General features: G+C 38.7%; 2 protein-coding genes across 2 annotated transcripts; one reads left to right on the top strand and one right to left on the bottom strand.

Annotated features, from left to right (window-relative positions):
- Positions 1-168: 168 nt before the first annotated feature.
- LOC121962476 (uncharacterized) lies at positions 169-12,391 on the bottom strand. Its single transcript, XM_088073606.1, has 11 exons — positions 10,164-12,391; positions 9,204-9,391; positions 8,114-8,254; positions 6,672-6,807; positions 6,366-6,543; positions 5,551-5,692; positions 4,094-4,234; positions 3,354-3,406; positions 1,468-3,249; positions 760-839; positions 169-505 (listed from the first exon to the last, which is right to left on the bottom strand). Exons 1-11 carry the CDS (start codon positions 10,275-10,277, stop codon positions 428-430), a joined length of 3,033 nt encoding a protein of 1,010 aa, XP_087929732.1. The 5' UTR covers positions 10,278-12,391; the 3' UTR covers positions 169-427.
- A 16-nt stretch (positions 12,392-12,407) lies between these two features.
- On the top strand, positions 12,408-20,397 carry LOC121962432 (type I phosphatidylinositol 4,5-bisphosphate 4-phosphatase-B-like). The gene is made up of 7 exons (XM_042512687.2): positions 12,408-12,681; positions 15,471-15,652; positions 16,537-16,643; positions 16,872-16,983; positions 17,534-17,586; positions 17,675-17,765; positions 18,099-20,397. Exons 1-7 carry the CDS (start codon positions 12,408-12,410, stop codon positions 18,240-18,242), a joined length of 963 nt encoding a protein of 320 aa, XP_042368621.2. The 3' UTR covers positions 18,243-20,397.
- Positions 20,398-21,784: the final 1,387 nt, after the last annotated feature.

Genomic DNA, 21,784 nt, shown 5'->3' with positions numbered 1-21,784 from the left:
CTCAATTTTCAGGATATTTTGTTTATTTTTTGACACATTAACAAACCAAACATTCTTAACAGCCAAAATATGTCAGATTAGCAATAAAATATATTTTTTTCTAATATAAATATCTTAAATTCAAAGTAATATGACCAAACAGCATGCAGCGAAATGAAAAAAATGTACTTTGGTTTTGCAGTTGCTTTAATTATAAATTAGACAAATAACAAGTACATAATGGACATAAATGGAGTATTTAAAAAGTATTTAAACTACAGACTTCTCCAATACTGTAAACATGTTTAAATGTTCAAAAATAATCACCAGATTTGGACTTTTTTAAATTCCTTGGCTTGAAAAAGCTGCTAACTTGAAACTGGAAACATAATTTCTCTCCAGGGTCAATAAATGTTGGTGTTGAGTCAGCAGGGGTCGCTGTGGTTGTTTAGTCCGTTTGCAAAATACTCACGAGGCCTAGAGTCATCTCAGGTGGCAGTCTTTGTCTCAACAGTTCATCTCTAATCTGGAGAAGAAAAAAAAGAAACAGTGGCCCTGAGATCAGATCAGATATGATGGTCTGTCAAAGCGTATTTCTATTGTATCGTACCCCTGAATCTTCAGAGATGTTTGTAGTGTATAGTACAATACTTGAAACTGTATTTCTAGTGATACATGTTCGCTGTTAACCAAAAGGGTTTCGTTTTCAGTCTGATTAGTAGTTGCCAGCATGATAACAGAAGAACTACTGGTTAGTTGGTTAGATAAGACGAGGCTGACCTGTTGTATGATGGTACTCCTGATGAAGTCCTCAGACAGTGGAGTGGTAGAGGAAAGCTTCACTCTTAGACCTACAATAACTAGAAGCACAGTGAACAAATGTTAAGAGGCAGGCCAGAAAGACGCTGAAACTGAGTCGTTAAGAGGAGGTCTAACATTTTCACGACACTCAAATGCCATTGTTTTCATTTAGCTCCCCATTTTTCCTGGTTTATGACCGTTAAGAAACGATTACACGGTGTAAAACATCATCACCAAGTCAACATTTGTATTGGGAGCTAAAAAATAGGCCCTATATGGAACTGTGCACAAGTTCCACAATGGCCCTGAGCTGATTTGCCCACTTGGTTGAGTATAAAACAGCATCAAAATAGCTGTCCTAAATTCCTAGAGACATGCTTAAATCATAGATATGTCCTAAAATCTAAGAAATGTGATCAAATTTAAGAAATGTACTAAAATCCAAGAAACTTCCTAAATTCTAGAAACATCCTAAAAGTCCCAGCAACATCTTAACCTGTTGAAATGTGCTAAATTCCTAGAAACATGTTTGAGGCTGCTGCAACCGGCCCCTGTCCTGTCATTTTACAAAAGTGGCCCCCAAGCAAAGAAAGTTGAGCATCCCTACTGTAGGGCCCATTTATCAACTAATTTACAACCCACACTGGCCCCACATACAGATGTTGGCTTGGTATTTGTCATACTCACTTCTGTCAGAGGCTTCAGGTGCAGGTGTGCTAGTTGATGGTGGACTTGACGGACTTTTAGTTGGTGTAGTTGTTGAAGAAGGAACAGTTTGAGTTGGTGTGGTGGTTGTTGGGGAAATGGTGGTGGTTGTTGGAGGAATGGTGGTTGTAGTTAGTGTGGTGGTTGTTGGGGGAATGGTGGTTGTAGTGGTGGTCGTTTGGGGAATGGTGGTTGTAGTGGTGGTTGTTGGGGGAATGGTAGTGGTCGTTGGAGGAATGGTGGTTGTAGTGGTGGTCGTTGGGGGAATGGTAGTAGTCGTTGGAGGAATGGTGGTTGTAGTTAGTGTGGTGGTTGTTGGGGGAATGGTAGTGGTCGTTGGAGGAATGGTGGTTGTAGTGGTGGTCGTTGGGGGAATGGTAGTAGTCGTTGGAGGAATGGTGGTTGTAGTTAGTGTGGTGGTTGTTGGGGGAATGGTGGTTGTAGTGGTGGTCGTTGGGGGAATGGTAGTGGTCGTTGGAGGAATGGTGGTTGTAGTGGTGGTCGTTGGGGGAATGGTAGTGGTCGTTGGGGGAATAGTGGTTGTAGTTAGTGTGGTGGTTGTTGGGGGAATGGTGGTTGTAGTGGTGGTCGTTGGGGGAATGGTAGTGGTCGTTGGAGGAATGGTGGTTGTAGTGGTGGTCGTTGGGGGAATGGTAGTGGTAGTTGGGGGAATAGTGGTTGTAGTTAGTGTGGTGGTTGTTGGGGGAATGGTGGTTGTAGTGGTGGTCGTTGGGGGGAAAGTGGTTGTAGCGGTGGTCGTTGGGGGAATGGTGGTTGTAGCGGTGGTCGTTGCGGGAATGGTGGTTGTAGCGGTGGTAGTCGTTGGGGGAATGGTGGTTGTGGTGGTAGTCGTTGGGGGAATGGTGGTTGCAGTGGTAGTTGTTGGGGGAATGGTGGTTGTGGTGGTAGTCGTTGGGGGAATGGTGATTGCGGTGGTAGTCGGGGGAATGGTGGTTGCGGTGGTAGTCGTTGGGGGAATGGTGGTTGTGGTGGTAGTTGTTGGGGGAATGGTGGTTGCGGTGGTAGTCGTTGGGGGAATGGTGGTTGCGGTGGTAGTCGTTGGGGGAATGGTGGTTGTGGTGGTAGTCGTTGGGGGAATGGTGGTTGTGGTGGTAGTCGTTGGGGGAATGGTGATTGTGGTGGTAGTCGGGGGAATGGTGGTTGCGGTGGTAGTCGTTGGGGGAATGGTGGTAGTTGTTGGGGGAATGGTGGTTGCGGTGGTAGTCGTTGGGGGAATGGTGGTTGTGGTGGTAGTCGTTGGGGGAATGGTGGTTGTGGTGGTAGTCGGGGGAATGGTGGTTGCGGTGGTAGTCGTTGGGGGAATGGTGGTTGTGGTGGTAGTCGGGGGAATGGTGGTTGTGGTGGTAGTTGTTGGGGGAATGGTGGTTGTGGTGGTAGTTGTTGGGGGAATGGTGGTTGCGGTGGTAGTCGTTGGGGGAATGGTGGTTGTGGTGGTAGTTGTTGGGGGAATGGTGGTTGCGGTGGTAGTCGTTGGGGGAATGGTGGTTGTGGTGGTAGTCGTTGGGGGAATGGTGGTTGTGGTGGTAGTTGTTGGGGGAATGGTGGTTGTGGTGGTAGTTGTTGGGGGAATGGTGGTTGTGGTGGTGGTTGTTGGGGGAATGGTGGTTGTGGTGGTGGTTGTTGGGGGAATGGTGGTTGTGGTGGTAGTCGTTGGGGGAATGGTGGTTGTAGTTAATGTGGTAGTGATGGTTGTTGTAGCTACTGGTGTGGTTGTTGGAAGACTGGTTGTGGTTGTTCTCGGGTCTGTAAAACAAGTGAATAAAAAGATAAGTTACACATGAACTGTATCAGTCCAGGAATCAGCAATGGAATTTAAAACATTAAAAAAAAAGTCGTGTTTCACTCACCATTGCCAACAGTCACAATGACACAGCGGAGCTCAGAGTGATACTTGCTTGTACTGTGGAGATAAATCAATGTAGTTACTTATTGTCTTTAATGGTCAGATATCTGAGACCAGTTAATATTTTTTTAGGATTTTAAAGGAAAAAGTAGAAACATCACTTGTGGTTTTTAATTTTCATTATTTCTACACATTTTTCCTTGCACATTACTACAGAGCAGGGATACTCAGTTTGCTTTGCTTAGGGAACACTTTTGCAAAATGACAGCAGGGCAGTCGCCAGTCACAGCAGCCAGTCACTTCTTTCTAGGATTCTGGGACATTTATCAGATATTAGAACATTTTTCAGGTTTTAGGATGTTTCTAGGATTTTGGGATGTTTCGAGGATTTTAGAACATTTCCTGGGTTTTTGGACATCTCTCACAATTTAATACTTTTCTAGAATTTAAGGACATTTTCAGGATTTCAGGATATTTCTAGGATTTTAGGACATTAGGGGCTGAGCAAGGACCTCTCTCAAGGTTGCAGGGGATCTTCCACCGGCACTTTTTTTTTGATAATCAAGCTCTATTTTGATGCTGTTTTATGCACTTTGACACCTTCTGTATACAAAAAGTACAAAAGCAATTCCCAGTGTGAATCATTTTAATTTTTATTTTGAATCAGAAACTTTTTGAGCCAGATTTGGCCTGCTGGCCATAAGTTCAGTATTACTGTCAAGGGGACAACTTTAAGTGACTTACTTTAACTTTGCTTCGGCGACAAAACAGACAGGGTGGCTTTCTCCATCCTCATTTTCAGATGGCGTCCATGTCAGGGTGTACAGTCCTGTTGTATTTGTCAGGTTTATGTTGTGCGGTCCACTGAACAGCAGCTCAGAGATCCTTTGACAAACGGAAGAAGGAAAGGTTTGTGAAGTTACATAAGTACTTCAGAAACCACCCCACCCACAAATGAGGCAAAATTATTTTCCATTGCAGCACGGTTCTCTTCAAATTATCACCTGGCATCTTTCACGTCTTTCTTTTTTATGTTGTCTCCTTCATACCAGTTGTTTTACGGCTTGATGAGGTTGATGGTGAGTCACATCGACTGCTGATTCTTTGTGGTTGTTGTTGCATGATAGTTGTCTAACCAGTGTTAGCCTTCAACCTTCAGGCATGTGAAACTATTACTGAAGCAACATGGTGTAAAATCAACGAGTGCTCACACACAGCAGACCTCCTGCAGCAACATTCTCTCAAATTTCTCCTATATCTTCTCTTTACTTTCAGTGAAGGTAAAATGTAAGTGCGCCAAAAGTTTGAGAATTGAGTGACGTGTTTTTTGTTACTGGCTTTCACTTTCGCTAGAAGGTCAAAAGGTCCCGCTAACTTGCACGTTATGATACAAGTCTTTTTCCAGCAAGATAATATTAATGAATGTGCACCACTTTTGTGATCTTTGAAGCCTAAAAGGTAATCACCAGAAGTTTAAAAGAGCTAACATTTGCATGACTTCACGTTGCCACCATAACGAAGATGTAAATTAATTTTGGTGCGAATCGGCATGTTGACGTTCTGTAGTCTCATTTAGCCACTTGTTAGCAACAACCTTCTTTAAGACAAACAAAAGCTTTGAAATTCACAGGTGACGAGTTATTTTACAACGTGAAAGTATTTTGAGCTAGTGTTAACCACAGACCTTATTTCATGCATTCGACCAAAAACCTGGGACTTTGACATGAAGGAACCAGGAGTGCTGATATGCTAACAAATTTGGGGGGTTTTAGGACTCATTCTGCACTCTATGTCTGCTGGTTTGCAATCGAACCCGTCTCCTTCAATACAGTAAAACCATGGACAGTCACAACATTTCGTCCAACATGTCGGAAACTGGGCAGTAGAGCATTGGCGCGCTGTCTCCAAAAAAACCACCACATCCTGCACTGATGACGTCTTGGACACATCAAGTCGATTGCGTTTACACTACAAGAGATATTAAGTCAAATGCCTTCCAGAGCACCTCAGCTGTCTCTTGGTGGTTGTTTTAATTTGCATTTAGCGCTGTCCACTTGTGATCACCAAAGACGCATATTAATACCTGGTATAATCAAGGCCAGTGTTGAGGTTACACAACAACAGGTCAGATTTCTTGTGCTCCTGAAAAGCTTGGCAAATGAAAACTATGTTCTTACAAATTTCTTTTATCTTTGACTTACATGGAGTTACTGGCAGATGCACTGATGGTGATTTCCAGGGCCTGATTGACAGGGGTGTACAGCTGAGCTCTGTTGGCTGGGGTCGGAGGAAGGAACCTGGGTAGATAGAGTCCCTCTGTGCAGGACGGCACCACAGGGTCCACTGGAACAAAAAGAAAAGCTAAGAATTTTCTATGCATGGTAATGCATGTTGGTTTGTCCTTCCTTCAGAGAGTCCAGTCCACTTTGATTCCCATAAATGCTATACAAACATTCATGGTAACAACATAATAAAACCTGATGTCCGTATTGACCCTGAGGATTACTTACTCCATGAAATATCTTGATATCTATTATATTGATAAGAACAAATTTGCTAGCTGTTCACAGAGCTGGAGTTTTAGATTGAGCTTAATGTTGCAAACACCTAATTAGCAAAAGTGTGCACCGGAGATAATGTTTTTTTGTAGGTCCACCCAGAATTTAGCAATTCTTTCTAGCCAAAAAGCCAATGGGATTTTTCCATTGTATTTTCTAATATACTAAGCTCTGTGGCAAACAAAAGTGTAGGAATTTATATTTTATCCAGCCCAATACACAAATGAAAACCACCGTCCTTCATTTTTGAAGCTGAAATTCAATTGCTGTTGTGGTTTTCTACCCAAAGGTTATGGTAAAGAAACATTGTGATTTGGTTTATATCAGTGCTCTTGGAGTCCCTCTTGTCCAAACAAATTACTTGATTGAATGTTGTATAACATAAATCTATTTTCACGTCTGCCTCTAATATGAACTTCTGGCTATAAATGTCAAGCTGCCAAAACACAAAATCTTACCCCGTAAAACAAACTGGACTGGCAGTTTGCTGATAGCAGTGCTGCTGGATATGATTGTCTGCACCCCGTCAGTTTTAGTCAGGGCGATAACCCCCCCCGGGAAGTCCTCCATCACCAGCTGTACAGCGTACGCACCTTCATCACTGCTTGAGGTTTGGCTGAATGACAGAGTACAGGACTGCAAATGGACCAAATAACCAAAGTCAAGTAATGAAATCATTAGTCATTATCGTCTACGTTATGTTTTTCTTTAAGTTCATGTCTTCACTTGTTTTCTATCAGCGTCTTTGGACTTTGCGTACTCACTGTTGAGAGGCTGAGGACAGACGGCAGTGTGCAGGGGTTGCACTCTGTGTTTGTGTTTCCATATCTGCATTCAACTTCATCTCCGTCCGGGTCAAACGCCAACAGGTTGAAATCTCTCGGACAGTTTGAAGGGACTCTGATGTAGAGAGAGGCATTGTGCATTCATTTCCACGTACAGCACAAATAAGACAGCCAGTCCGGCTGCTGCCGGATTAGTTTCGTCTGCACAAAGGTGTCTTTTACATTTCAGTGTAGTGATTGTAATTGTCTTGAAATTGGATACGACATGTAATTCAACTCACTGTTTCCTCCATGTTTGCTCCAGGAAACTGAAACTACTGCTACTTTTGGAATTTTGACTTGAACCCAAATCTAAAATCATGTTCTCAGATTTAATCTTTAAAGGCAAATAAGTAACTTTAATGCTTTTAAATGCATTTAACATAATCAGAAAAATCACAATATTTGAAATGTAATTTGTTAACTTAATTCTGTTAAAACTGAATTCTCAGAGACAGATACCTCATGCAAGATACCACCAGAGCTTATCTTTTTTTTTTTTTTTTTTTGTAATTTGGTTGAATTGACCGTTAACATGAAATCATCAACGATCATAAGCATAATGTTAGAATACTTCGAAGAAAACACTGACCCAAAAGATGTTACACATTAGCCTAACTTTTACAGCACATTTGTATTTCAGTTCCAGATACTGACTGTTGTTTGCATTTAAATAGCAATAGTGTTACTCTTTCCTTGATCTCTGTGCTGTTGTCAATAATTAGCGAGATCTGGTCTGGTGTTTTATGTCCGTCTTTTGTCTGAGAGGCTTGTGGCAACCAGGAAGAGACTAAAAATGACCACAAAGACATATAAAATCACTACAAAGAGACACGGACATATAGAACGATGAAAAAAAGGAGCAAAACAACCACATAGAGAGACATAATGATCATGAAGAGACACAAAATGACCACAAAGAGACACAAAATGACCACAAAGAGACACACAACAATGACAAAGAGATAAAAATTACCACAAAATGACCATAAAAAGCAACAAAATGGCAACAGAAAACAACAGAAAGACACAAAATGACCATAAGGAGACAAAATGACAGAGACACAAAATGTCCACAAAGAGAAACAAAACAATGACAAGAAAATATAAATTGCCACAAAATGACCATAAAGACACAAAATTACATCAGAAAATAACAGAAAGACACACAATGACACAAAGAGACACACACTGACAACAGTAAGTCACAAAATGAACACAAAAAGACTCAAAGTGAGCACAAAGAGACACACAAAAGAGCAAAATAACTAGACACAATAAAACAAGAACAAAAAGAGGCTAACCCAGGGCCCTGTTGTCTCATAATCTGCCCATGCATATAATTATTAACAAATAGAAACATAAAGAGTGAGGAGACTAACCTCAGAGCTGGCAGGATGGTGGTCTGCGGTGACGTGTTGGCTCGGCCGGTGTCAGACCGGATCCTCAGGTCCACCAGAGTCAGAGCTCTCCAGGATACGATGCCATTTCTGATGCCATTTATCCAGTTACCGCCATCCAACCTTCAGAGGAAGATCATGAGAGTTAGTTTTAACTGTGCTGCACATTCAGGTTGTTGCATGTGTGAACAGTTAACTGCCAGATATTGATTTCTGAGGAAATTTGATTAACTCAGTTAATTGCTTGTAGGCAGCTGGGAGGTTTTGTTGTTTTTAACCTTTGCAGAAAGTTTGAAAATGACATTTTTTGCCTTCTGTGAAACATCATGTACTTCTTATACCTTCACACCAATGATAGCCGTAGTCGGAGGCATGAGCGTAATATCTCAAGAAAGCCTGAAAGGAATTTCTTCAAATTTGGCACAAACGTTCACTTGGACTCAAAAATAAGCTGATTAGAATTTGGGGGTCAGATGTGTAAGTTAAAGGTCAATGTGACCTTGTTTGTGTCATTCTCGCGAATGCGTTAACTCAAGAATATCTTGCAGGAATTCCTTCAATTTTGCACAAATGTCCACTTGGACTGAACAATGAACTGATCAGATTTTGGGAGTCAAAGGTCCAGGTCACTGTGACCCTGCATCAGTCTCTTTCTTGTATGACCTTGTTTGTGTCATTCTCATGAACATGTTTACTCAAGAGTCAAGTCTTGAGTGAATTTTGTTAAATTTGGCACAAACATCACATGGACTTAAAAATGAACTACATAGTTTTTTTCTGGTCAAAGGTCAAGGTCCCCATGATCTTGTGTCCATCTCATGAACTCTTTATCTCAAGAACGGCTTGAGGAAATTTCCCTAAATTCAAAACAAACATTCACCTGGACTCAAAGATATACTTAGAATTTGGTGGTTGAAGGTCAAGGTCATGGTGCCCTCACAAAATATGTTTTTGGACAAAACTCAAAAATGTATGTGCTAATTATGACACAGTTTTACAGTCATTGTAAGAGGGTTAAATGGGTCATGACGTCTTGTATCTGGTCTAGTCTGAATTGACATGTTGCACTCACTGCAGCTCAAATGGAGCGTTACTGGCAATCTGCCGAGTCATGATTCCCTCTCTCTGACACCACTCTCCACTGATCTCTATGACAGTATTCAGCACCAAAGAGGTCTGAGTCCCACAGTCCCCAGTGCGGCAGTCCCACGTGTCATCATGTGAGCAACTCTCGAAGCCGAGCTTATAGCGAAGGACCACCTGTGGTATCACAGAAAACAGGTGTTATGGCTTTAATGGCAACATCCATTACACAAAGAATTAGTTTTTTGGGGGGTGGAAAAGATGCTACTTTAATGACATGTATAACATGTTATACAATATATCAATATTTTAATATTAATTTAATATTGATATCAATATGTTCACAACAACTTCATGGAAAGTTACTTTGTAAGGAAAAGGTGTTTGCAGAGTCCTCTGTGGCATTTTTCTTAGGACTTTAAAAAACTTTGATTTCTTTTCAAACCATGGGTGAAAGTTACAAGAAAATTACCTGAAATTTAGCAAAAAAAAAAAAAAAAAAACCCAGAAAAGACAAAATGGATTTTTTTTAAGTAAAAACAAAAAATATTTGCTGATGAAATAGTCAATAATTGTTGTGATAATTAGGGGAAAAAATCTAGAAAAGTATATTTGTAAAATTGTATGAATACAGTTGTCTGGACATTTGTATGTGTTTTTATTAACATTTAATAATTACCCTCTATCTTTTTTAAACTAATTTTCAGGTCTTTTTCTTGTCACCTCATCCTTATTTCTTACAGTTTTTTGGACATCTCCTGCTAAGTTGCTCGCTGCGTTTTTTAGCCATGTTTTAAAAGAAATCAAACCAATATGCTCACATTTTAAAGGATTAAAAGCATGTGAAAGGTTTTAAAGGGTTTCTTTAATATAAAAACGAGGTGTTTTACTTGCGTACAGTCAAATTTCAACAGGTGAATAAATTGAATTGGAGGAAAACTTTACGTACCGTGACAGAGCCGTCTGCATTTGTGTTTTTTGGGTAGAAGGTCATCACTGTCCCATAAAAATGAGAAGCCTGGGCGCTGCAGACGAGCAGCAGCCACAGCAGAGAGAACAACATCGTGAATGTGTTTGTCTCGACACACAAAGACCGTGATTGAACACCTCTGAAGACAGCCCTCTTTTAATGTCTCTCCCCTTTTCTGTTTGGCTATAATCCGCCCAGAAGAGCATTTTGTTTGGCATCAGTTCATCAGGAAACATTGTGGTATGAGGACATGTTTTCTGATGGTTATGAGATTGTGATCAAGATTGACACGTTTGATTTGCCAACAATGCAAATTAACTTGGAAACAGAAGGTAAGAAAATAATCATCACATTTTCCTCTGTCACTCTAAACATGTCATCGACATCTTTTTACATGATCAGTCATGTGGTTCAAAAAAAAGAGAGAGCTGAGTCCATGTTGACTCAACACAGTCACTGTATGGCCTGTGGGCCAAAACACCCTAAAATCAGAGAAATTTGCTAAAATACAAGAAACATCCTAAAATCCCAGAAACATGCTAGAAGCACTGAAAAATGCTAAAATCCTAAAACCGCTCAAAATTACGAAAAAAAACGTCCTAAAATCAAAGCCATTTTCCATAATCCTATAAATGTCCTAAACTTTTAGAAATATTCTAAAATCCTAGGAATGTCCTAAAATTGAAATAATCTTCTAAAATCCCATAAGTGTCCTCAAACAAACTGAAATTTGAGAAATGTCCCAAAATCCAAGAAGCATCCTAAATCTGAAAAACGTCCTAAAATCACAGAAATGTGCTAAAATCACAGAAAATACTTAAATCCTAGAAATGTCCTCAAACCTTAGAAACATCCTAAAATCCTGCTAATGTACTAAAATCAAAGAAATGGCCTAAAATTAAAAAAAAAATCTAAAATCATAGAAACACTCTGAACGTCCTAAAATCAGAGTGATGTCCTAAAATCCAAGCCACATGCTAAAAGCATAGGAAAAAAAAGCTAAAAGCCTATTCTAAAATCCTGGAAACATCTTTAGGTTCTAGAAATGTCCTAAAATTATGAGAAACATTGGTCAGCTCAGGATCTCCCTCTCTATAGAAAATTTCCCACCCCAAAAACATTACGAAACAGAGGACTTTTATTTCTGATCAAATTAAAGACATTTACACAATAGATGAATGCAGAAAAGGCACAAAGTGTTGCAAAAAATCACCAAAATGCAGTGCTGAAACAAAATCCTGCATTTGAGCATGAAAACCATCACAGTCTCAGAAACAGGTGAACCATCCAGTTTTATGGCTCTGAGTTAAAAGAAAAAAGCAGAGGAGGGTGTGACCAAAGGGAAGCACGATCCAGTAAATCCAGTTTCAGTGCTGATCAAGGAGCTGTTCAGATCTCTAACTGTAAAAATACTTAAGTCCTGCAAATGTTAAAGGTATCTGAATTTAGTTCACAACGATGTATGTGATGTACGCTGCCAAAAAAATATCCCTTCCTCCCTTATTTATACCAAAAGAAAAAAAAAATGGATAAAAATATGTTATTGGTGTTGAGCCGACAGTTATGTTGGTGTTTGGTGTGTCACAGCGTTTTTGGCAGCTGCTCCCCCCAAAATGCATATGAATTATTACTGATGAAAACCAAAATCTAAAATCCTAAATCCAAATCCTAAAATCAGAGAAACATCCTAAAACCCAAGAAACGTTCTCGAATCTTAAAAACGTCTTTCATCATAGAAACACCCTAAAATCCTGTAAACATCCTTAAATCCATCTGAGAAATGTCCTAAAATTAGAGAAACATGCTAAAAACCTAGAAACACCGTATAATCCTGAAAATGTCCTAAAATCCAAGAAGCATCTAAAAATCTTATAAATGTCTTTCATACTACAAACGCCCTAAAATCCTGAAAACGTCCTACAATCCTTGAAATATCCTGCAGACTTGGAAATGTCATAAAATCCAAAAATAAATAAATAAATAAACACTTATAAGGCTTCTGTGATTGGCCCCTGGCCCCCTGAAATTTTGCAAAAGTGGCCCCTAAGCAAAGCACATTGAGTAACCCGGCAGTAAAGGAAGCTTTATATTAGTATTGGGACGCGGCCCTGACTGTCAAACGGCCCGACAGCGCCTTTGAACCCGCCCCTCCACAGCGCGCTCTCTGATTGGCGGAGCTCGCTGTCCGTCACAGCCGTGACTCAGACTCCGGTCATGTGACGCATGTTTTTGTTTCCTCCCGTGTTCTCGCCGTGTCATGTGGACGTCAAAGACCCCCAACTGACAGGCTCCGGAGCCCGAAACCTCCCCACCGACTGCTACAAGAAATCTCCCCCGGGTATCGGAGCGTTTCCGCGGCCGCAGCAGAGGCTCTTCTCGAGGCCGGAGGCAGCGATGGCGGACGGGGAACGGTCGCCGCTGCTGTCCGAGCAGCACGACGGGACCAACGGCTTCTCTCCCGGCGGCAGCCTGCACGGATATCCGTCCAAACCGCAGAGTATGTCCGCTGTTCTGTTAAACCTGGACGATACAGGCGTGTTTTTAAGTGTTTTATCAGTAAAATGTGACAGTTTTATCGCGTATTTAAGTTAGAGAATATTGTTAAAATCGTAAACAAACGTCAGCTAGCTTTAGTTTACGAGCTAACTAGCTAGCTAGCAGTTTGGCTAACATTAGCTGTCAAATAACGAAGTAAAAATACAAACAAAGAGATTTAACCCGCGAAAATTCACTTTATGTGTTTATAATAAACGTTTTTAGGCTACCACAATGCAGTGACGGTAATTTACAATACACAGCAAAGGAGGCAATGCTGGGAGAAGTATTCAAGTCCTTATCTGAGGTAAAAGTACTACTACACTGTGAAAGTACTTCTTCGAACAGGGATACTCAACATACGGCCCGCGGGCCAAATCTGGCACCAGATAGGGGGCTTTTTGGCACCCCAATCATGTTTCTAATTCACAATAAAATAAGGTGAATAACACTAAGAATTGTTTTTGTACTTTTAGTATACATAAGGTGTTCAGAGCGCATAAAACAGCATAAAAATAGAGTTTTTTTGTCATTAAAAGTACCACACCCCCTGACAGAGGTCCTAGCTAAGACCCTAATGTCGTGAAATCAGAGAAATGTCGAGAAATGTCCAAAAGTCCTGGAAATTTTCTAAAATAGAGAAATGTTCTGTAATCCAAGAAATATCTTAAAATCAGAAAAATCCCCAAAAATCAGAGTTATGCCCTCAAATCTGAGACATGTCCTAATGTCAGAGAAATATTCTTAAATCCAAGAAATGTCTTAAAAATGTCCTAAAATCATAAAATTATCTTGAAATCCAAGAAACGTCCCAAAATTCTAGTAATGTCCTAAAATCCCAGAAAATTCATACAAGTCGAGGAACATCCTTAAATCCAAGAAACATCCCAAGTTTCTACAATCCTAGAAATGTCCTGAAATCTGAGAAATGTCCTAAAATCCTAAAAACGTGCTAAAATCCTTAAAACATGTGGAGCTGCTGTTAATGGCTCCAAAGCAAAGCAAGTTCAGCATTGCTGATTAAATGTTTTAAAGTTATTATTAATATTTTTTTAAAAAGTTTGTAAATATTATGTAGCATTTCTACCAAAAGATGCCCCTAAATCCGTCACACTGGCCCTTTAAGTCGAACTTGAATGTACAATAAACTCCTTTTATTTCTCTGATAACTCAGGCTGTGTCATTTATAAAAAAAATACTAAAAAAGGAACAAACGTTGTGGTCAGCTCAGTGGGCGGTTTGCGTCGTGTCCAAAAGGTCAATGTTCAGCCAGACTTTGTTTGCTGAACAGTTTTTAGTTTGAGTTGACATTTCTGTCTGTCGTTTCTGGCTTCGTTCAGTAATCAATTAGCTGATAAACAGCATAAATTGACAACCGTCTTCAGTTGATATTATGGTGAGTTATTGAATAAAAGTAAATAAATAAATATAAAAATTAAATCTCCGCAGCTGTTTCTTCACCATTTCTTGACATTTTATAGACTGAGAGATCATTCAGTTAGTCCAAGAAATAAGTGACATATTGATCAATAATGAAAACCTGATACAGTTTGAAGCAGTGGACTACATGTCTGTCTCTTTGTCTTCTCTTTTCTTTTCTTCCTGTATTGTTTCTTCTTTCTCTCACTTCCTTCCTCTCCTCTGTTACTCATCATAAAGTTTGTGCTTTGGGTGTCGCTCGCTGATAATGTGAGCTGATAGAGTCGATATCTGCTGACCAATAATGACTCGCTGTTACGATGTGACTCAGTGTTTCGTCCTCCAGCAGTGCTGGCATTGATTGAAGTTCATTTTGGATTTTCGGACATCGAGAAACAACCGGTTTTAACTTGGTGTCAGTTGGTGTTATTTGACAACATCTAATATTAACTATTTAATCAGTTAATGATCATGTATGACAAAGAAAAGCACCAAATGCATCAGTTTTCCTGCTGCGTTCAGACGCTTTTCACAAGCATTTAAACCTCTCAGACCCCCGAAAACCTGGGAAAACATAATGAGCAACTTGGCAAGAAGTTACATAAATTGCAAAAAAATAAAAAGATAATAACAATAATAATAAAAATTGACAAATGATCAGGTAGGAACTATTACATACATTTCCTGATACTACATTTATAATAAAAAAAAATATTTGGCAGAAAAAAACATATGCCTTTTTTAAAGACATACAAAATTTTATATATTTATTTATTTTTAAGGTTGTTTGGTATAGTTTTTACTTTTCATTTCTTTCTTTTATTCTTTTGCTTATTTTCAGGTAATTTTCTTTTAACTGTTTACAAATTTCTTTCTAATTTTGGGGCCTTTTTTTGTTGTTGCTGTTGTCTTCTTTCAATGTTTTTGAAATCAAACCAGTTTTGTTGTTGTAAAACTGATCTTAAATTAAATTCTGCATGGCATTAAAATGCTTAAAAAGTCTTGAATTTAGCTTGCTTTAAGCTTTATATTTTGCACATAGTTGGTCAGAAACAAAGTGTGGTAAAAATCAAATTTTGACCTGATGATGGCACTAAATGAAAAGCCGGATGATGACAAAAGTGGTTAAAATTCACATAACATAAAAATAACATAAACATAGACATAAACATCTGTTTTAAATGCCATCGGTCCACCACTTTGTCCAAAACCTGCTTTATTGTGCTTTTTAAAGTCTGGTGTCTAAAAACAAACTTTTGGATATTTGTGCTTTAACTCAGATTTCAAATTGCCTGTAAACTGTAACTGAGCCGTTTCCTCCCGGGTCTCCAGGTTTGGCGCCGTTCCCCAGCTCGGCGGCACCAGGTGAGCCTCCGCCCCCGTACTCGCCGCAGGGCAGCCCGGACAGCAGCAGCGCGCCGGTCATCAGCTGCCGCGTCTGTCAGAGCGCCATATCAGTGGAGGGCAAGACGCACCAGCACGTGGTGAAGTGCAGCATCTGCAACGAAGCTACGGTGAGTCCCAACCATCCAGACGGGTTTGTGTCATAGGATTTCAGAGTTCTCGTGGTCATGGAAAACCTGGAAAAGTCATGGAATTTCACAGGCACATTTTCCAGACCTGGAAAAGTCATGGAACCAGTAAAAATCTTAGAAAAAGTTTTGAAAAATCATTTAAATATGTTGTGTGTAATAATTATATTACAATTTTTATTTTGATTTTTTTTTAATAAAACATGGCATGTTTTTTCTTCTTTTAAAAAAATGTTTTTTTTTATAGATTGTAGATTTTTTTTTCACATTTAAAAAAATGTTTTGGAGATTTATTTATTTTTTTATAGAAAACTTTAACTTTTAGATTTTTTTCTTACATTTTTGAATGACTTTTTTTTAATGGTGATTTTTACAGAAGAAATGTCTATATATATATTTTTTTTTAAGAAAATGGGGCTTGGAAGGTATATTATTTAAAAATATGTTGATGTTTTTCTTTGTTGGTATTTTCATTTAGATTTTTTTTCTTTAACATTTTTTGGCAATATGAATAGGAAAATTTTCTAGAAAACACTCCCCCGTCCCCTTTTTTTTATTAAAAAATATAATAAATTGATCTTTTAATACATTTTTCATAATATGTTTTAAAAACATCTTAAGTTTTAGAACGAGTAAGCAATTAGAAACCATAAAACATCTGACCGACTGTACGGAGAGTCACGTTTCACCAACCAGACATTTCTCAAACAGTGTCTCAAACTTCCTGTCTCGGGACATTTCGTCTCATCTGAGTAGATGTGCAGAATTTCTGCTGACGAAATTAGAAACCCAAAAATAGGGAAACCTCGTCGCTGAAACTGTGTTTTACGTTTCTCTCCCGTGTGTCTCCGTCCCTCTCTCTGTAGCCGATAAAGAACGCTCCTGTTGGAAAGAAGTACGTCCGCTGTCCATGTAACTGTCTCCTGATCTGCAAAGTCACGTCTCAGAGGATCGCCTGTCCACGACCGTACTGGTGAGACACCGAAAAACAGCGCGGGATTTATTTTTCAACCTGTCAGCTTTGGCCTGTTAATGGCACCATCTGTGCAGAGGAAGTCGCCGATTCATTCAGCAAAAACACCGTCAGGGATGAGAGTGACGGGGTTCAGACAGTCATGGAAAACCTGGAATTATACATTTGTATAAATTTCTCAACTTTTCTTGATTTGTTTAAAATTTTGTTTTTATGTTTTTCTGACAGTAAACGCATCATCAACCTGGGACCAGTTCACATCGGCAGGGAAAGTCCCGAACCGCAACATCAGCCCGTCGGCATCAGGATCATCTGTGGACACTGCGCCAACACATTCCTGGTAACACACACACACACACACACACACACACACACACACACACACACACACAGCTTATATATAGGTGACTGCAAATTTAACTTCTTTATTATTTTATTTTGAATCAGCTGTCTGCAGAATTATCACCACCAACATTCAAACAAATTTTGAGTGAAACTTTATTTCTTGAATAGCCTGAAAAATATACCATAAAAAATAAAATTAGGGTGCATTTTTTTCCCAACCCCAAAAAGCTATGTTGGACATTATTTCTGAAGACGTGTGAACCTTTTATGGACCTCTGACTGCAAGCAAGCCGGCGAGGCTAATGTTTTGTCATCATAGTTGATTTATTTATTTTTTATTTATTTTATTTTTTTGTTATTTTATTTCATTTATTTTAAAATATTTTCTCAGTTATTTTGTTGCCCTTAATTTTTTTAAACTAAGTATACTATTTTTCTGCATTATCTTGTAAATGTTTTGTCAAATGTTGAAAATAATAAACATATAATTGAAAAAATTCTTATTATTATTTTACTCAAGTTCCACTTCCTGTTTTTCCTTCCAGTGGACAGAGTTTTCAGACCGGACCTTGGCCCGATGTCCACACTGCCGAAAAGTGTAAGAGCCTCAACTATTCCCTCAAAACGCTCCCACAAACATTTTTTTTCTTGAATATTTAATATATTTATATTGCTTTTGTTTGCAGCTCTTCTATTGGCCGACGGTACCCGAGGAGGAGGAGCCTGCTCTGCTTCCTGCTGTTCGTCGTCCTCGTCGCCTCAACTGCAGGACTTATTGTACGTGTTTCATATGGTATTTTTGACAAAATTTTACACAAATGTCCATTAGGATAAATGAAGAGATGGCATTTTATATTCAGTGATGAAACTTTACTGTAACATCATAATATACACTGTAAATTTTCCATACAACCGCTAGGTGGTAATTCAAGTTTTCTTTATAACTTTGTGTAGTAGTAATAATAATAATTAATTGATTAATTTTTAAAAATTTATTAATAAAAAATGTAAAAAAAAATAAAAATAAAAAAATGTATAAATAAAAAAATAAAAAAATAAAAAATAAATAAAAATTAAAAAATAATAAAATTAATCTGCGTCTGTTTTCAGGTTGGTACGTGGAAGACGGCCCAGAACTCTAAAGGGATCTACGTGTCGTGGGTGCTGCTGATCCTGCTCGCTCTGTTCACCATGGCAAGAACCATCTACTGGAGGTGTCTGAAAATCAGCGACCCCATTTCCAACATCACGTAGAGAGAAAGAGAGAGAGAAAGAAAGAAAGGTGAGAGGGAGAGTGTATGAAGAGAGAGAAAGAGGGAGGTAGAGAGCTGATGTTATTGAGCCCCGTTTCTAAATTCACAGAGAAAAAGAAAATAAAACAAAAGATATGTAGATATGAAGAAAAGATGTGTAGACGAAGAGAGAAGATGTGTTTAAGATGATAAAATTAAAATCCGACATATGAGCTGTTAAGAAAATCTTTGTATGAAGGTTAAACACATCACAAATTCGGGATGGTTGTTTGAAAAGCCTTTGGAGACAAAAAAAGTTAAAAACAGACAGATGGTTGAGCTGAGCTGGGAGATAACATGCATAATATAATGAAAGAAATGTAATTAATATAGCAAGTACATGGGGAAATGTATGAATCAATAAGCAGGCATTAATTGAAGGTAAGTGACATGAGTTTCTTTACGTTGTTTCAGAGTCAGTCTCGTAACACGTCAGCGCTGAGATCATCTCACAGGGTTTTTGGGGCATTTGATTACTCGTGTTTTTTTTCACGTTTGAAAATGATTCATGTCAAAGAAACTTGCAGTTCTGGGCTGAAATAACGATAACTCGTCCTGAGCTAAACTTCTAAACTGGACTGAAAATTAACAAAAATATCACAACAGGTTAAGATTTCAGCAATAAACTCCTCATATGTTGCTAAATTCTACTCAACTAAAGCTATAAATCTGCAAGTTTCACCTGTTGGAGTCACTGATAGAAAACACCTGAAGCACACACGGGATTTATTTATTTGTCTTCTGTCTTTTTAATTCACATCTGAAGTCAGCTGACACACCCAGAAAACCTTTTCTGTTTGGGTACGGTCACACACGAGGCGAAATTTGTGCTCAATGAGCTGGACGTGATCATGGATGTATAAAGAGATCTGGATACAGAATTCGAGGCGGGTGCCATTCATTCCTATGAAAATTGCTCAGTGGTGCGTGAAGCCCCTCCAAAAAGATTTAAAAAATAGTTTTGCGGGGGTTTTGACACTCAAAAAAATGTATCCACTGACTTACAGACTTTCCTTTCACAATGTAAGTCAATGGGAAAAAGTCTTTTTGGTCCCCATAGCATCACGTGACTGACCAAGATGGTTTAATTCCACTTTTCCAACTACGTGAAATTGGTTTGAAAGCCCCACGAAAAGTTTGGGCGGTATCTAATATATCACACCTTCATACCCTCCTGATATTTCACCGGGGTGTGTGATGTATGATGGTATACTTTCAGCTTTTCAGGCTAAAAAATAAACAAAAGAAACCCATAAAATGGTAAGTAAAGTAATACTCTCACACCTGTTTTCCTTATTAAACAGAGAAAAAAAACTGCACACCTCTTGAATTCAACTTTCTCTTCACTTAATCGCCTCGTTAACTCGTCGTAAAACACACTTCACTCAGACAAAGGAAACAAAACAAAATTAATCCAAACTGTCCTGGTTACTTTTATTAGTAATCTAGTTAGTAAGTCCACTGTTCTAAAAATAACCAGCTCCAGTTTGGACGAAATAAATAAAAAAAAACATGCTGCTCCACGTTCTCTCTCTGCCTGCTGGCTGCCGGCTGTTTACAGTCTTGTAACTTCTCCCTCCACCACTAGGTGGCTTAGCTGCCTGTTTCACCAGTAGAGACTAAGCTCTGGTGGTGCATGCTGTGCACTACATACAGAGTGTTTAATAGAAAGAGGAGCACCTGTTGTTATAATTGAACACACCTTCTGTATTTACTGACGTGTTTTATGTTGTGGAACAAACTGTAAAAGTCTCTTCAGCGTGTGTTTACTATGCACTTTATTTCAGTCTAACTAAACACACCGAAAATCCCTTTGACTTCAAGGCGAGGGAACTTGACTTGGAGCCGTGTTTTGGGGACTCATTCCTGATAGTCTCGTGTGTGACCGTACCCTCAGAGTGTAAATATGTTGAGTGGGATGTTGATTATTTTGGGACTGTACAGAATTACCAGAGCTGTTGCTTCCCCCTTGTGGCTGATTGATGTAAGTACTCGCTGACTGTGAAACATGTTGCACTACATGTACTGATGTACTACTACTGTAATGTTTCTGTCAATATTATCCCAGTGGATTTTTTTTGTATATTGTGAAACAAAGTAATACTTTTAACAAGGTCCTCTGACTCAAATGTCTCTTATTTTCTTATCATAAACTATTTTGCTTATAAATTTCCCGCTTTGCATCGGGGGCCACTTTGGCAAAATGACAGGAGGCCAGGGGCCGGTGGGAGCAGCCCCAAATATGCCCCAAATTTCTGGGATTTTAGGGTATTTCTCCGATTTTAGGGCGTTTGTATGATTTTTGGACATTACTCCAATTTTAGGATGTTTCTAGGATTTCAGGACATTTTGTGATTGGGACACTTCTTGAATTTTAGGACATTTCTTGGATTGTAGGACATTTTTCTTGGATTTCAGAACATTTCCAGGATTTCACGACATTTCTTGGTTTTTTTTTTAAGGAAAAAAGTTTGAAAATATCAGATTTTAGCTCAGATAGTTAATATTTTCTGGTTTCTTTACTCCTTTATAACAGTAAACTGATTATCATATCATATCAGTTTGCAGACAATATTTACTCCTTTTACAATTTTAACTGTAAATCATATTAAATTATAGTATTTCTGTTGTACTACGTTGGCAAGGCTCATTTTGTCTTCCATCATAACAATAATACTGTATTTCTATTATTTTAAGAAGTTGAGAAGAAGTTGATCAACCAGACTTTTGTTTTTATGTACTTACCACTGAGAGCCACTAGAGGTCAGTACACACTGAGGTGTTTTTGGAGAGGACATCAGCAGCAGCCAGTACATCTTACAATGCTTTCCATGACATGACCTGAACATGATGGACTTTAATGTCCAAAAGGATTTAGGACTCAAGACAGCTTGATCCTCTTGCATCTTAATGTCTTCTGTCTCTATTTGGCACATTTTCTTTCTTTTATACTGAGTTATAAACATATAAACATAATATCACAGACCAGCAGGAGCGTTAATTGGTCTGGTGCAGCGCAATGCATTCTGGTCGTTGTAGGTTTTATACCTCTTGAGCAAAAGTGTCCTTTTTCTCTGTTTCCTCTGGTCATGAAGCACCAATTTCAAAAGTATTTGCGTTTTTTTCTCTAATAGTTCTGTTTAAAGAGCATCTTTCCAATAGTGAAATACTTGTTCAGTTCAGTTTATTTGTACACAAAAAATGCAGATAAATAAAAATAAAAAATGTGTCAGGAGAGGTCAAGCATGGCCAAAATAACACACACATATACACTTCAACACACTCCTTCTTAAAGTCTTAAATTACACACATTCACACGTCGACTTTTGAGTCTGATTTCTGTCTTTGGGAATCATGCTACACTTCTAAAACCAAACATAAGTTTAGTGTCCTAAAATCATGAAAACTTTACCCCCTCCAACTTGAAAACAACAAACAATAACAAAAAAGAAAAAAAACAACTAAATTAAGCTAAAAACTAAACCAACATTTTACCATAAAATA

This window comes from Plectropomus leopardus, chromosome 23, assembly GCF_026936395.1.
Source record: "Plectropomus leopardus strain MGB_pleo_1.0 chromosome 23, ASM2693639v1, whole genome shotgun sequence".
NCBI classification, from domain to species: Eukaryota; Metazoa; Chordata; class Actinopteri; order Perciformes; family Serranidae; genus Plectropomus; species Plectropomus leopardus.
The sequence above is the reverse complement of the archived record's forward strand: the minus strand, read 5'-3'. Positions and strand labels throughout refer to the sequence as shown.